The sequence below is a fragment of the Mastigoproctus giganteus genome, chromosome 3 (assembly GCF_048544385.1).
Source record: "Mastigoproctus giganteus isolate SK-2022 chromosome 3, ASM4854438v1, whole genome shotgun sequence".
NCBI classification, from domain to species: domain Eukaryota; kingdom Metazoa; phylum Arthropoda; class Arachnida; order Uropygi; family Thelyphonidae; genus Mastigoproctus; species Mastigoproctus giganteus.
This window is the reverse complement of record NC_143577.1, coordinates 2,235,802-2,253,720: the sequence shown is the minus strand read 5'-3', so window position 1 is coordinate 2,253,720 and position 17,919 is coordinate 2,235,802. Positions and strand designations below refer to the sequence as shown.

At 37.3% G+C, this 17,919-nt stretch overlaps 1 protein-coding gene across 1 annotated transcript in view; it reads left to right on the top strand.

Annotated features, from left to right (window-relative positions):
- AspRS-m (aspartyl-tRNA synthetase, mitochondrial) overlaps window positions 1-17,919 on the top strand; it is a 166,706-nt gene that overhangs the window by 17,605 nt on the left and 131,182 nt on the right. The window contains exon 4 of the mRNA XM_090369824.1: window positions 1,647-1,742. Within this exon, the coding sequence (XP_090225950.1) occupies window positions 1,647-1,742 (96 nt within the window). The remainder of the gene's footprint in view (window positions 1-1,646; window positions 1,743-17,919) is intronic.

Here is a 17,919-nt window from a genome sequence, read left to right as displayed (position 1 = left end):
TTCTCTCCTCTAGTGATTAAAGCATTTTGCTTGTTTCCTTAAAAAAGTCTAAACATAGTTTAGACTTTAAGGAAACTGGAAAAAAGTTTTAAAGTCTAAACATAGTCCTTTAGACCAGCTTACCTTGCATCCATGTATTGAGATCATTGCTCCTAGATATGTTGAAGAATGTTACAAGAAAATTTATTATACCAACAATTTTTAAATCTTCCAGTTTCATTTTGGAAGTTGATTACCATAGTAGACTAAACCAGAAGACGATTCTGACTTAATCATGAGCATTTCTACTGCTAGTATTGTGGAGAATCTAAAACAAGAGAAGAAGATTACGTCCTTTTATTCACTGAAGTACATTATTGCTGCTTGTGACTACATGATGCAAATTCACACTGAAAAGGGATGCTCTTATATATGCTGAGGTAGTGAAAATTTCATCAACTGGTGATAATTTTCAAAAAAGTGCATTTTCAATTTTGAAAATTTTTTTTTTTTTTTTTTTTTTGTGGACTGGTTTCAAGGACTTCTTGTCATCATTAAAGATAAAGAAATAGATGAAAGGTTTTGTAGGATCAGTTTCAGTGTGGGAATCTACCAGATGCTATTACCATAGAAAAAAATAATTGATATACAGTGGTGCTTGGTTGGGGAAATGAAAAGTGCACAAGGAAGCATGAAATATAACAACTTATTCCAAGTCATACTTGGCATTTTAATAATTCTTCACATCAGTGCTGAGTGCCAGAAAATATTTAACCAGGTAAAAAAAAAAATTCACATATTTTTGCTAAAGCTTTGTGAAGTTTTGGAAATGCTCTTCACAGCTAATTCTGCATAGCAGTTCCATTATAAACATTTCTAAAGTTTGCTGTATAAGCTTGCTTTCTTGCATCATATGCCTCTGCTAATGCTAATGCTAAAATAGGTGCAGAGGTTGCAATAGTATCTTTCATGAAGCAATCATAATCAGTTGATGTCTAAAAAACAATCCAAACAGAAATCCACAGACAGAAAAATCCCAGGTAAGTTAATATTTGAAAGCATACTGTGTTACAAAACAGGCCTATAGCTGTATTTTAATATAAAATGTGTATTTTGTCAGTGAAACTCTATTTCTAGTATAATGTAGCTTTTACAAAACCTCCCACTTTTTCTGAAAAATCTCCTGTTTTCCTGCTTTTTTTGAGGGGGGGGGGCCTGTTTTGGCCAAAAAATTGGGCCAAAACACATTTCCTTCTACTTACAATTGCCTAATTTCCAACTTTTTGAAAGTCAAAAATTGGCAACTTTGTTATTGTTTGTGAAGTTATTTTGTTTCCTGTAATAATAGATGAAATATGCAGTCTTGTTGCAGCCTGAATAAATTGCATATCTAAAGGTTTGGCTGTCTTATATTCATTTACATTTAAACAAAGGCCAAAACTTGCATATTTTTAGATTGTTTGCTTGTGTATTTCATTTTATATACAAACATTGATAAACAAAACTGATAACACATTTCTTCTATTTGTATGTGATTTGGACACTTACAATGAAATATTTATCGTTGCATTACATTATTCTCAAAATGAGTTGCTCCATTCCTCCTGCCAAATCAGTCAGTCTGTTGTATATGATATAATTTAAGATATTTTATTTTTGTTTTTCAGAAAATGGTTACAGGTGAAATTGAAGTTCAAGTGGAACACATGAAACTGTTAAATAAATGTAGAGAGTTACCATTTCAACTTAGAGATTTTCAAAAAGTAAGATCAATTTGTTGATGTATTCACTGATTTCTTACTTTTGTTGGAATTTTTAATTCTTACCATATCACTGTATCATTTTAATAGAACCCTTAAATCAGGTGTTTATGTATGCTTTGCATTTCTTTTAATATTTTAAAATTAAAATTTATGTTTAGCAATTTATAGCTCTTAATTTAGCGATCTTTCTCTTTGTTTTGAACTCATCCAAGTGAAAAGGTTTGAGGGTGTATGTGTGGATAGAGAACTCCAAAATGCTCTTGAACCCTGACTTAACAGTTGTTTTATCTCAATGCTTAATCTAATAACTTTGTTTATCCACCTTTTCCCGTTCTTCTTTTCCTTTCCTACATTCCTTTTTTTTTTCTTTTCTTTTTCTTTCCCCTTTTTTTTCATGTTCAGTTTCATGTGTGTGAAAATTTAACAGTATTTTTTTTCACTTTCTCCTTGTCATTTGTCTAACACCAATATTTTTTCACTATATGCAAATAATTTAATATCCCAAGTGGCATAACAGTAACACCACATAACAAATTTACAAAAAAATTCTGTTTTTCTGCCTGCATTTCGTGTGTTTCTTTTAAAAAATTTCAGTATGCATATTCTGAATATGAGTCAGTGGTCCCGCTCCCAGAAATGAAAGATAAGTAAATATGCAATAATACTGTATCAGATTTATTGTCATTGTTTAACTTCTGTACAAATTGCAGTATTTGTCTTCTTCTTCTTTTCAGGTAAACAAGCTGAAAAAAGAATTAAAAACAGGTTAATAAAAAAATATATAATATTATTGGTATTAATTGCCCCCAAGCATGATCATAACCATATGTGCGTGACCATATGATCATAACCATATGTGTGTGAGACATATGTTCACAGGCCAATTTGCATGTTGTGCTGCCAGCCTGAAATAACTCACAGGAAAACCATTCCTCAAATGTAAAGGACTTTGAAATTCCAGTCATAGATGGAATTGAAACTCAACCTCTCTGAAAAAGTGGCTGATGCCAATAGTGTCAGCTAGGCTGCCACCGAGGGCTGTCATGTTAATGAAAAGAAAATATGTTTGGAGATTTTTGTCATTTGTGTAGTGTGTGATAATTCTGAACCAAGAACTAGATATAGTTGCCCATCATAGCTGTATTTGTATATTCTGATAGAATACCTTCCTATGCCCTTCACTGACATTTCCCAAATTTGATCTGAAGAAATCCAGTTGAGAGTGCACATGATAGAGCTTATAACAAATTCTCAATCAAATTCTTCATCATTTTTACTCTCAATTTACAAGAAAATCATTCACTTCAAGGAAAAATGACTGCCAGGCACTTCACTTGGCATGAGTCATTTTGTCTTCCAGTTTTTGTGAAGCTAATATCTCCTTCACTTATGAACCAGGTAAATATGCCACCTTTACTTTTGTATCAGACATTTTTGTAAATATAGATTGTTATAGGCTTGATGGTGTCACTTTGAGGATCCAGTTCTTTAATAAATTTTTCACCAGTGTAAGCTTTCAGTGGACTGATGGAAGCACCAAGGATTGTTTTCTTCCTTTTTTTTACATCAGGCTACAACTCAATTCTGCTAGACTGTTCTAATGAAAATCTACTGCTGTTCTCCATGAGAGCGAGAGCAAAGGAACTTAGTTAAACCAACTTAACAAATCCCCAAAAGAACCCAAACCTTTTGGAGTCCCATTTATACTGATCATACTTAATCATCTCTAATATATAGATCACATTTCTATAGTCTTCTTTATTATGAACAGTGTGCACAATAGGAATCAATGAGTATACACTGGTGTTCAAAGAAAGTGCATTGCCTAGGAATTTCACATTTCTAACCATTTTTCACGATGGTATGTTACATTAATGACCTGCATCACAAATAGAAATATAAACAAAAGATATTTATTAATAGTTAAGGCAAAGCTCAGTAATATTTGACAGATGCTCTCAAAATATTCCAAAATGAGCATTTACAACCTTTTTACAACAGTTTTAGTAAATACGACAATTATGGCTGAAATGTTATCAGCATTTGCTTCAGTTTATCATTTTAAATGGAAAACAAAATGAAAAGTTCACTAGGTGCAAATTAATATTAAGTTGAACCGTCTGGTCCTGATTGACAACAGCACACCATCAAGGCATTGACAAGATCAATTTCTGAAGATAATCAACTGATAGTTCATGGTTCCAAACACCAGTTATGGCTTCCTGAAGTTCACGAAGGGTCTTTGGTTTCTTTCTGGCAACTGCAGATTCCACACGATTCCAACAGATTCAGGTCCGAGCTGTTCCTGGCCAGCTATGAGTTGTAATGGACTGTTCTTCCAACCATTTTTTCACCTGTAACAAATGTAAACACATTACTGTCAAACCTCTAATGCAGAAATGAAGCTAAAGTAACTACAGATGTGCCTACTTACACTTTTTGCCCTATGACAAGGAGCAGAGTCATCCTGAAAGATGCAGTTACTTGGCAGGTTGAAATGGTCTCTAGTGGTTGGCAGCAATTTGCCTCCAATATAGCCAGGTATCCATTGACATTTACGGAACCTTTTATAAACTGCAGGTGACCTACTCCGCGATACGAAATGTACCCCATATCATTTGGCTGGTAGGGAATTTCACTGTAGACACCATACAGTCTGGATGGTATTCTTCACCTTGTCTCGTTTGTCTCCCATCAGAAGAAATTCTGATGGGAGACAAACGAATTGTCTCCCATCAGGTTGAATTTCTTCTTATCCGAGAAAATAACTGACCCACTGCTCGGGGGTCCATTTGACATTCTCCTTACATATGTGAGTCTTGTGTTTGCATTCCTTACACCAAATTAATTGGGCCTTTTTCATTTTTTGTGTGAGGAGGGGCTTCTTCTTAGGATGATGGGCTACAAGTAAATTTTTGAAGAGGCGTCTTCTGATTGTTGTTACACTTGCTACCACTCCTGTATGTTCTTCCCATTCTCTTCTTATGCCTTAAAAACCGTAAAGCTTCTTCGTCTGAGCTGAAGCTCAGACGAAGAAACGTTACGCTTTTTAAGGCATAAGCAGCTCAGACGAAGAAGCTTTATGGTTTTTAAGGCATAAGCACTTCGAAACATGGTCCTGTTTTGGCATAGTGCGGTCCTCGTTTCCATCCAGTTCCTTTTTTTCTATGAGCAGAACCAGTATTCTTGAGTATGGAAAGAAATCTACTCACTGTTGACTGATTACAAGACACTCTATAAGCAATATGATGGGAAGAACATCCTTCCTCATGTAAAGCAACAATAGTACTCTTTCTTCGTAGCATCAACTGCACTAAACTCGCCATTCTGACAAGCAAGGAATGACTGCAACTCTTACAGAGCTTGCTTATATAGCTGAAAGTAACAGCTGATGAAATATCATGTCATCACATACGCATGTCAATCTTATCTGATGCAATCTGTAAGAAACATTGCCATATACTTACGTCATTCGGACGACAATTATAATTTTAAGGGGTGATGCACTTTCTTTGAACACCAGTGTATCAACCAGTGAAATACCACCACTTTGCTTATTGGAGGCTTGAAGTGGTGAAACCCATGTTTAGTCTCTAGAGCAAAGTTTCCGGCATCCCCCTCTCCCCATACTTCTTTTTCAACCCATGCACGGTACTAAGTACCATAGGTTTTGATACCTTTCATGTTTGGGGTTCTCATAAAAAAAAAAATATATATATATATATTCCCATTGTGAAACAAGACAGCTTTCAGATTTTTAATTGAACTATCTGTGTGGGGGAAAAAAAATAAAAAATAAAACCACTTTTATGGATTGTGGGCAACACCAATTAAATCAAAACGATAGCATGTAGATTCTGCAAAAGTGTAAAAACGTGCATATGTGAGTCTTGTGTTTGTATTCCAGTAGATTCCACCCTTTTAAATGAGATATCATGAACTGTGCATTGAATTTGGTTAGACCCAAGTTAGACCCTCACTAAGTCATCCACCCTTTGCTTATTAGGGAAATGTGGCATTGTACTTGAATATACTTTTGAGGTGCAATTCCAGTTATCGGTTCATCAGATTTCTCATACAATTCTGAAGACTTCTCTGGAATAGGATTGGAAATTTGCAGGTCTTCATTGTGTGGCACTGGAGCAATAGAGGATGGTTATGTTTGAATACAGTACAGCTTTTCAGGCTGCAGACTTTTTTTAAATTTTGACATATCCACCATACATGCGTCATTATGATGGTTTGTATACTCTCTCTCCATATTTCGAGTCGAGTATAACAAACTGTATACATTTAAAACTATCGTGAAGCCACTGCTCTAATGTTTGCCTGAAATTACCACAGAAGAAATGAGATGTCTGCAACTTGTCTTGATCACCCATAGACATTCCAAAGTACACTTCACATGCACTGAAAAGTTGGTGTCAGCAATGACGATGTAATGCTTCACCTGCTTTAGGTGTATATAACATCTACAAACAAGCAGAACAAGTCTGGCAATCACATCTTCATTTGGTAGCCACATCAACCTGGGGAAGAGAAAAAAAACTTATTATACAAATACTACAGTCTCTTATGTATAACAATATTTATGTGCACTTATGTAGTATATCTAAACATTGCAAAAACATAAAACTTTCAATTGCTACTAAAATATTGACACTAGAGAAAAACCAATTATACTATTGGATTCAGCACATGGTTGGTTGGTGTCGTGTCCATTTGAAGTCAAATTGAACCATGCGCTGATATCACTGCTTTAGCTAAGTCCACGATCTTTTCGTTATAAAGTTCTCCCTGAAAAGGGGATTCGTCCATGCTTTGCAAAGTCGCCTGAATTGCAGGACAGCTGAAGATGTGTTCCGGAGTAAGCTGTTCTTTCGGACAGTTTCTGCAAAGTTTATAAGTTCTGGTACCATCCGCACTAATTTTCATACCTGCCATGTGTCGAGTTCTCAGTCTGGCAATGGTCTTAGTGATGTTCCTATTTGCATTAATCTCGCAGATTTGGTGATCAGTTTCTATATGTTTCTGTCTGAGTCTGTGTCTGGCGATGGCATTAGCATCATCTAGAGTTATGGTTTTTGAGGTGTTGTGATTTAAGTTTCTTGCCTCTTTTGCCAGTTTATCGGCCGCCTCATTTCCTTCTATACCCACATGCGCAGGCATCCACTGTAGTGTGCAGCTCTTTCCCAATTGATGAACTGTCTCCAGGTGTCGGTGAATGTCCTGTGTGAGTCCTGTGCGTCCATGTTTTATTGCCAGCAGGGCCGCTCTTGAGTCGCAGAAGATTACAAGCCCTCTGGCTCTGTCTATGTCTCTTAGTGAAATATAACTATTTAGGGCCTCAAGGATTGCCCTTAGCTCACATGTAAAGTTAGAGGCGATGCTGCCTGCACCTATGTTGCATTTTTGTAGTATTTGTCAGGGTGGTGTGTATGCCTGCTCCGCCCTTGAGGATAGTCTCGTCAGAGGATCCATCGGTATACATCTGTACTAAGTCACGCCTCGAATAAGTCTCAATTGTTTTGATTCCTATAGCTTTGACAATGGTCTCGATTTCTTTTTTTGTACAGTGTTCCACGAGATCCAAATTTATTGTGGTATTTTGGGGGATGCAAGATGGTAAGGTAGGCTCTTGAAGTATGTCATATTTTGTGAGTTCAAGATCAAGACTTTCTCTGATTTCCTTATCGTATTTCATGGTAGATGACCTTTTGAGTCTTGACCTGCAGTTCCAATTTATAAAGGTCCTACGGGAGATATGATCAATGTCTCTGCTGTTAGCCTTATTAGTGAATTTAATTGTGTGATATCTTCTTCTTTGATTGAGTGTCTGAAGGCCGCATTCCCGCTCTGCTTTGGTGTTGTTTGTAGACGAAACAGCCCCGATGATTATTTTGGCTGCTCTTGCTTGGATCCTGTCCAGTTTTCCAAGTGCAGACTCAGAAGCATGTGCCCATATTGGTGCTGCATATTCCAAATTAGCCCTGATAAGTGAGGTATAAGTTGTTTTAAGTGTTTTCGGATTTGCTCCCCAGTTCGTACCACATAAGCTTTTTAGGATGTTTAACTTCTTCAGTGCTCTGTTGGAGCTGTTTTCAATGTGTTTGGTGAAACGTAGTTCTGTGTCGAGGGTTATACCCAGATATTTTGGGTTATCCATTTTTGAAGTGGGCACGCCGTCTATAGCGATAGCTGGGTTAAAGTTCTTTCTGCGGCTTCTGTCTGTGGTAAAAACTGTGTGGTTAGTTTTATGGGGATTTATCTGTAATTTCAGTTCTCTTGCCCAGTCCACAATTCCTTTTAGTGATCTGTTTATGGATATTTCTGATTTTGCCATGTCTCTGCTGGTATGCCATATTGCTATGTCATCTGCATAGCATGCAATCTTGGTGTCTTCGTCTATATGTTGATGGACGTTATTAGTGTATAGCAGGAAGAGCAGGGGACTGAGAACAGAGCCTTGCGGGACTCCCTGCCATGTTCTTCTGTCCCTGGAGTAGGCCCCATTATATCTTACTCTGATCTTTCTGTCTCTTAGAAAGTCTGCAATCCATATTAGGGCGTTACCCTTTATACCATGTTTGTATGCTATTTCAATTAATTTCTTTCTCCAGACTGTGTCAAAGGCCGATGTCATGTCGAGGAAGACAGCAATAGTCTTTTTTGAAGGGTTTTCTTGCAAGCCGTCTATGATTGACTGACATAGATAAAAGAGTTGATCTTCTGTGGCATGTTGTTTCTTGTAAGCTGTTTGGTAGAAATTTAATATTTTCGTTTTTGTGAGTTCATTCATAATTCTAGAATGTATTATACGTTCCGTGATTTTGCAGAGAATACTAGTGAGTGCAATGGGTCTGTAATGTTTACACTCGGTGGGCGATTTCCCCGGCTTAAGTAAGGGGACAATGATTGAGGTTTTCCATGCCTTGGGGAGTTTTCCCTTTTGCCAAGTTATGTTTATTATTTCCAGTAAGCATTTTGTAGCGGTTTCTCCAAAGCGCTTGACCATCTCCCCAAAAATTAGATCACTGCCTGGAGATTTTCTTGCATCAATGTTCCTGATCGCTGTCTTAAGCTCTTGGCAAGTTATAGCCTGAGTAAAGATATCATCATTTTTGTATCCTCTTGCCTCTGTCAGAAGTCTTCTAACTCTTCTATTCAATTTCTTGTCTTCCCTATTGAAGGATAATTTACTGATGTTGGAGTAGTGTGTTGCTAGCATATTTGCTGCCGCTTTGTTTGTGTCTGCATCAGAACCAGAAGAGTTAATGATGTTTGAATTCTGATCTGTTGTACTAGAAGAGGATTCAGCACATAATATATATATATAGTGTTTATTTAATATTTAAAGTTTATAATGATAGATTTGTATGGTATGGTTTTTGTTATTCGTGCAACGTTAGTGCTGTTGCACATATGGCAATTAGACATTATACGTGCATGATTTAATATTGGGTGATTAGTTCAATTAAGTGTTATTTTTATACGTGCATAATTTAGACTTTTTAGGTATTAGTGTGTATACGGATCAGGTAATCAAGCTAGCAAATATAGGCTATCTTAATTCTGATTGGCCTATAAACATTATGTTTATAGGCCAATTAATATAAACGTATTAATAACTGTGAAGCAAAATATGAAAATAACCTAACTAAATGACAATGAAAACGAAAAATATATCAATACTAAATGATAAAGGGTGATGCAATTTTTTGAAAATCATTCCCTCACATGGCCATCTATCCACTACTTCATTGGGGGCTTTCAGCAGATCGATAGCCAGTCTAAAGGAATGTCAGTTTGCTGCATCGGATGCTTACAAAATTTAAATTCAAACCTAAAAATTAAAAATACTGAATGTAAAGAAAATTAAAATTAAAAATTAAGTAAATAATTAATCCAATCCTACTAAAACCAAAAATATCGCTTATATATATCAGCGAAGTAATAAATGGCAAAACTGGTATGGAGACAACAGAAACAGATAGGTATGAGACATTCCTTTAGACTGGCTATCGATCTGCTCAAAGCCCCCGATGAAGTAGTGGATAGATGGCCATGCGAGGGAGTGATTTTCAAAAAATTGCATCCCCCTTTATCATTTAGTATTGATATATTTTTCATTTTCCTTGTCATTTAGTTATGATATTTTCATTATCAATTAGTATTGATATTTTCATATTTTGCTTCATAGTTATTAATACGTTTACATTAACATAATGTTTATTGGCCAACCAGAATTAAGATAGCCTATATTTGCTAGCTTGATTACCTGATCCGTATACATACTAATACCTATAAAGTCTAAATTATGCATGTATAAAAATACTACTTAATTGAACTAATCACCCAATATATATATATATGTGTGTACTTTATTAGGTACACCTACCTAGCCTTCAGCCTGAATTTGTCTATGCATGGATTGAACAAGATACTGAAAACATTGTGCAGGAATGGAGTACTATGTAGACATGAGTGTGTCACGCAGTTCCATGAGATTTGACGGAGGTGTAGGCCTGCAGCGAACAGTCCTTTCTAGCTCATCCCAAAGATGTTCAATCGGATTGAGATCCGTGGACTGAGCAGGCCACTGCAGCAAAGAAAAGTCATTGTCATGTTCCTGGAACCATTCCACAGTGATTCGGGCTTTGTGCACCGGAGCATTATCCTGCTGGAAGTAACCATCTGACTGAGGGTAAACTGTCAACATGAACGGATGCACCTGGTCAGCAACGATGTTTAGGTACGATGTGGCATTCAGACGTGAATCTATGGGTATCAATGGACCCACTTGTGCCAAGAAAACATTCCCCACACGATAACACTGCTCCCACCACCTTACGCAGTAGTCGTCATACATGACGGGTTCATGGATTCATGTTGTTTTCGCCAAATTCTGAGCCTTCCATCAACGTGATGCGCTAGGAACTTCGACTCGTCAGACCAAGCAACTGTTTTCCAATCCTCGATAGTCCAGTGCCGGTGTTGCTGTACCCACAGGAGGCATGCTCTCTTGTTCTTCATTGATAACAAACGTACGCGATGTGGCCATCGGCTGTTCTAGCCCATTCGCGACAAAGTGCGACTAGTGGTCCATTGTGATATTTTGTTCTCCACACCAAGATTGTATTCTGATGTGATGTGCGACATTGTGGCCTGTCTGTTTGCTTGCACAATTCTAGCCATCCTCCTCTGACTTCTCTCATCAACAAGTGATTTTCTTCCACAGGAGTGCTGTTGAGAGGAAGTTTTCTGTTCGTTGCACCATTCTTGATACACCCTTGAAACTGTGGTGCATGAAAAGTTCAGGAGAACTGCCGTTTCAGAGATGCTTTGTCCAGAACGTCTTGCACCTACTACCATGCCACATTTGAACTCCGTTAGATCACTCTTTTTCCCCATTCTTGCTACGGTTTGTACGCTTTACTGATACTAGAAAGGTTGTTCTTCTGCATTTATATCCACAACTGTGGTCATGTGACTTGCAACGTTGTGGGACAAACCATTTGTGTGTACAGCAGGGGTGTACCTAATAAAGTGGCAGCACAGTGTATATATATATATATATATATATATATAAAGTTGGACCTCTATATAATGAAATCAATCATTCCCTTGAAAAAATTCATTATACAGAAATTTCGTTATAAAGAAATATAACATTTTCAACAATGAAAAATACTGTAAATTCAGAAATATAGTAAAGATTAAATGCATAAGGCATAATATGATATGGGTTTAAATTAACTATATAATATCGGTGTAGATACACTATAGTTTACCCATAAATTTAACTACATATGTAGTGTAAAGGCATCATTTAATTTTATCTCATAATCTCATATTGTGGCTGTCTTCACAATATGAGATAAATTACACGATATACCAGTATTGCACTACTTCGAATAAATAACACTCCTCTGGTAGAGAAGACTATTGTTACTTATTCTCAGATGGGCACCACCACAACCCAGATGGCACCATTTTGAAGCTAGCTGGCTTCATCATCGGTTGGCGGGCAGGTACCCTGATAATGCAAACATGCCATCACAGTTGCAAAGTTGTTCCACAATATGAGAGATGCCAAATGACATACAGAATGATACAGTATTTGAAGATTAAATGCACAAGGCATGAGTATTTGATGATTAAATGCATAATATGATATGGGTTTAAATTAAATATAATTAAACTACACAGTATATAACTATATTCTATAGTTAATGTAAACCCATATTATATTATGCTTCGTTCATTTAAACTTCAATTACTGTATCATTCTGTACACCATTTGGCATCTCATATTGTGGAACAACTTTGCAACTGTGATGGCATGTTTGCATTATCAAGGTACATGCCCACCCACCAATGATGAAGCCAGCCAGCTTCGAAACAGTGCCGCCTGGGTGGTGGTGGTGGTGCCCATCTGAGAATAAGTAACAGAGAAGTGTTATCCTACCAGAGAAGTGTTATTTATTCAAAGTAGTGCAATACCTAGGCAACTCATTGTGAAGGTATTCACAATATGAGATATAATAAAACGATGCATGCATGCATACTACCTGGGGAGTAGAAATGATGGAGAAGTATTACCCATGCTTAAATAGCCTTTTTCATGCTCTTTGACATTTAGTCAATAAATATATTTAGATTAAATATTTTGTTATTTTTTGTTGTACACTGGATTCTACTGTAAACCATTCATAAAAATGTTCACATTTGTTTAAACTTTAAACATGCAGATATATTTTGTTACATTTTCTTTCCACTGATGGTGTCGATGCAAAGTTCAAATGCTACCAACATTTGTTTGGAAGGTTTAATATTGCTCTCATTTTCATTCAACTCATCGTCGATATTGTCACTAGTTCTTTAAATATGCTCCGATATGTTGGAGTCACTCGGATATTTAGCTACTCATTATCACTCATTATACTACATCATTATCAATTCCTAAAAATTTGTCAAGCACAATTTCTCCACTGATCAAACCTCACTTGGAACTCTTCCCAAGATTGCTCAATGTCTTCCAGTAGTTCATCCCTCTCATTTCTTTTAATTAGCATTTTAGCAAAACCTGCTTTTGAGAAACAGTCCTAATTGTTGTTTCTGTCATATCTTGATGCCACACTTTCACCAACTCTGATATGCACATCCGCAAATCTATAACAGAATCTATGGGTTGGTTGGTTTCTATTCTCAGCATAATTTTTTTTTAGTATGTGCCTTCGGTAATGCATTTTCAAATTCTTGATAATGCCTTGGTCCATTGGCTGCAGTTAAGATGAATTATTCAGAAGGAAGAAAACGAGCTTCACACTTGTAAGTTTCGAAATTACCAAGTGAAGTTGGGTAGGGCAGTTGTCAACAATCAACACGATTTTTCTGTTTTCTTCCATCATCTTTCTATCGAAATTTTAAATGCACTGCTCAAAAATTTCACTTGTCATTCAAGGTTTTTTGTTGTAGTTGTAGTCGAACTCTAGCGACTTTATTCCTTTGAAACATCAGGGTTATTTACTTTTACCTATTACCACAAGCTTCAGTTTTTCATTACCAGCCATATTTGCAACCAGAGTGTAATTCTCTCTTTACTATTTTTACCACCTAAACATTTATCACCTTTAAAGTCTTGTTTGGTAAACATTTAAAAAATAGACATATTTCATCAACATTGAATATGTCTTTGGACTTTTAGTTCTCCATAATTTTTTTTCAAAACTGTTTCTTTCCAATGGGTATAGTCTTCTTTGATTGCAACTCCACTTTTATCAGAAATAACTTTTTCAAGTAAGCCATGATGCTCTTTAAATTTATCCAGCCAACCAGAACTGGCTTGGAATGTTTTGTGCCCCAGAAAAAATGCATACTCCATAACCTTTTCTTTTATTAATAACCCTTGCATGTTTTGCTCTCGAACCAACTTCATCCACTTAAAAATTGCTTCATCTACATCTTCCCAGAATTTCACTTGTCATTCATTTCGCACACTTCTGACTGGGTCCCGTTTCCTCAAACTGTTTGGAATCGAAACAGGTCTTTTTCAGAATGGTTGACAAACTACTGGCAGGGTCATCAAATTTTAAAGCGATTTCTTCTTTTTTTAACGCCGCAATCTACACTATTAAACACTTCCACTTTTTCACACTACACTCAAGGATTTCCTCTTAGACACTGTAAGGTTACTTGTACAGCACGTTAGAAGTTGAAACAAAGTTAAAACTAATAGGATGCTTACAGTAGAAAATAGGTTAACCAGAGCCAATGCCTGCGTCGGGAATATGTCTTAATGTTTGCCAATGGCTGTGGACAGCTGATCAGCGGGACTTCTTGGCATAGTAGTGTATAAGTTGTATAGGTTTTACTTCTTTTTAGCCATTGCTGACCCACTGCTGGGCAAAGGCCTCTCCCAAACTTCCATATTTTTCTATCCCGTGCCGTGGTTGTTGGCCAGTTTCCACTTGCAGGGTTTTACAGGCACCAATAAATTGTAAAATGTTTTAGCTCTTAATTCGTGGAATTAAAGCCTTTAGCTATTAAAAGCTAAAGGGATTAATGCTTAATCCTTTTAGCTCTTAATTTGTGCTTTCTACATCATCAGCTTTATTGTATAAAGGCCAGAGGTGGGAACAATACATACCCAGGTCTCTCGAAATCAGTTCATTATATGGAAATTTTCTTCGTTATAGGGAAACTATTTTCAATATAATGACCAAGGGGAAACCAAAACTTTTGCTACATAGAAAATTTTGCTATATGCGAGTTTGTTAAAGAGAGGTCTGACTGTATGTATATATAAGGAATAGTTACATAAACATAAAAAATATTTTGCTACATAATGTAATGATTATCAATAGTGAAGACATCAGTAATCGCTTCTATGTTACCTAAATACTGTGTTATGAAAAAAAAAAAATAGTGGTTCACTTTTGAATACAGTGGAATCATATTCTTATTATGATTGAGTTTTTTTATATATTTTGTGTAATAATATTTATAAAGAGGCAATCTATATGTCTGATGTGCTCCTGTGAATGGTGATATATATTGATACAATATAAAATCAACATGTTTATTATATATGTACATTTATATGTTATTAAGGGCTGCTGCATTTTTTTCATCAATTTTTGGACTAGTTAGCTTAATTTAAACTTCATGTAAATACTTGTTAGGAAAGCAATAAAAATGCACACTTATGTATTATACCATATTCATAAACATTTATTACTTTCATACTGTCATCGTATTTGGTTTCTTAAAACATGACAGATTTGTCATGTTTTAAGAAACCAAGGATAGAGGTCTGAAGAGAATTTTGCTTCTGTTTTTTCTTCTGTTGATACAATTTATTACAGCAGTGCAAAAGATCATTTAATCCTGAATGACCTTTTGTTGAAGGAGCAACAAGTTCAAGCTGAACTGAAACTTGCTCCAGTTCATGTTTGAGTCATCTTCATTGAGTTGACCACCCTTTCTGTAATGCACTGAAAGCTTATTCATTGTTTTTGCCATGAGCTGTTTCACTTGCAGTGCTCGCTGTATTTCCTCTTCCTCCTGAAATTTTATCTGCTGTTGCTCCAACTGAACCTGGTCCTCTTTAGGGCATCTTAGCATTGTGCACTTCCAATTATAACCACCACATTATAAATAAATATAATCTTTATTGTGTACAAAGGATGTATACAATTTACTCTTCACGGCAGGAATGCCAGGGGCTTCACATTGGCTGGTGTACAAAGGCCTTGAGGATGGGGCCCACATCGAAGTTCGGGTTCATTCCCCCAGGGCCAACAATATAATACGTTTCAGTTAAATTATTCACAATATTCATAAAAATGTTATACAGTATTTTTGACATTATATACAATATTATACAGAAATCCTTTTTAAATTTATTATCCTGCCACATTACTGTGCAGTTTGCCTGGTTGAGATTAGGTCATCAAGGATCTCCCTCCGGTATTTGCGATTCTTGACGAATTTGTAGAGGTCGCCTTGGATTGCTTGGACTATGATAAGCATCTGCTTGGGGAGAAAGCGGTCGCTAAGGGCTAGTCTGTTATGGTTGGCTATAAGGGTTGGAGCTGATCTCAGTCCGGGTTGAGGGATCCTCCAGCTGCACAGTTCCCATATGTTTGGCTCCGAGATTATTCCAGTGGTCATTTTGACAGTTAGGGTGAGGCGTCTTTCCATTATAAGATTTGGCAGTCGGGCAAAGTTCAGTGCGGTTGCCATCGCAGTTGTTCTTTGCTGGGGTGGACGATGATGTTTATGTGTGACCCAACGAAGGAGCCAGTATTCGGAGGAGTACACACGCTTGATATTCGTGGGGGCTGCAGATGCCCATATTTCTGAGGCGTATAACACGACAGAGTATACAGATGTGTATACGTACCGCCGAGTCACATCCAGATCCTTAATGTGAAGTAGTTGTTGTTTGGTAATCCACTGCATTTTGCAGAATTTTGTTATGAGCTTGTCAATGTGGGGCTTGAAGGTCAGTTTACAATCGAAAACTACTCCCAAGTCTGTATGTGTATTTACCACTGGAAGGAGAATGCCATTTAGAGAAACTTGGACTTCAGTGGGTTGGTGCTTCAACGAAAAGACAATTTGGGCTGATTTTGCAGGATTAATAAGTAGTCCAAATTGATGGAGATAAGATTCTAAGTCCTGTAGCTTTCCATTGATCTTTTCATTAATTTTTGAGATATGTTCCCCCGGGTTAATCTGGGTGTGTAACTTAATATCGTCAGCATAGCAGATTATGTCTTCTCTCTCTTGAACAAACGGAATAATGACTGCAGTGAATAATGCTCCTGAGAGGACTCCGCCTTGGGGAACTCCTGCAGTGATTTTTCTTGATATTATGTCTTGATCCGCTGTAAGAACAATGATTCTGTCTGATAGCAGGGTTGTGATAAACCACAACAAGTCACCTTTTATATGGAAGTAATTTTCTAGGAGGTGAACGAGTGAGGGAATGCTGATTGAGTCGAAGGCAGCTTCCAGGTCGACATATGTAACGGCAAGTTCTGCTTTAACTTCTAGTGCACTGAGAATGGTGCTGGTTATGGAAGTTAGATTGGTGACTGTGGATCTTCCGGGAATGGCATAGTGAATTTGTGGGGGTTTGTGAGGCATGATTTGATTGGTGATGGTTGAAAGTAATGCCTTCTCCATAAGTTTCAAGAGGCTGGAAGAGCGAGAGATTGGCCTGAACTGTTGAATGAGGGATGCAGATTGGCATTTAGGATGTGGCCTCACAGCATATCTGTTCCAGAGAGGGGGAAAGTAGTGCTGCGTTAAGATACGGTTAAAAATTGAGAGTAGTGGATCGATGATAAACGTGCTGAGACACTTGATCATGAATTGTGGCACAAGGTCAGGGCCTGCGGTTGCGGTGGGTGGCAATCCATTCATAGCAGTTATAAGCTGCTTCCTGGTGATGCTAACGGTGGCGAGCATATCCGTTGGGATGTTGTTGACAGGTAAGTTGCTCGGATATGTCGGGGCCACATTGTTCGAGAACCGTGCAATGTGGTCCATCCACAGTTCAAGATCCAGTGTTTTAGGGATTCCTGTATGCCGAGAGTCATAAAATGGTTTGCCTTTTTGTAGGGTTGCTTTTAGATGTTTTTTGATTGCAGATGATTTCTGGCGGTTGAACACTGCCCTTTCTCTGGAGAAGACAATCCGATCTTGTACAGCGCCTGACTCCTTCCATCTCTTATGCAGATTTTGTTTTTCTTGGAAGGTTTTGTTCAGTGGAGGTGTCCACCAAGCTCTTGAATGGGGAGTGATGCAGACAGTCCTTGTCGCTCCGTAGTTTACAATGGTCCGGATCCACCTGGTCATGAGGTCTACAGCCAACTGGAGATCGCATTTGTTGAGAGCTTCCCAAGGGATGGAGGATGCGGCTTCGAGACATTGTGGTGGATCAATGAATTTGGGGGATGTTATTTCTTTTTTCTTTTTTGGGCCCTGAATATTGAAGTTAGGTGTGGCTAAGTGCAGGAGTATGGCAATGGGTTCGTGATCGGATTGAAAGAGATCGTGAGGGTTGTCTAAGAGGTCGCATGGTGCTGAGGAGAATACCAAATCTAAGAGATTGGGTCCTCTCGTGGGGTGGCAGTTGAGAAGGCTGATACCTAGTGAATCCATA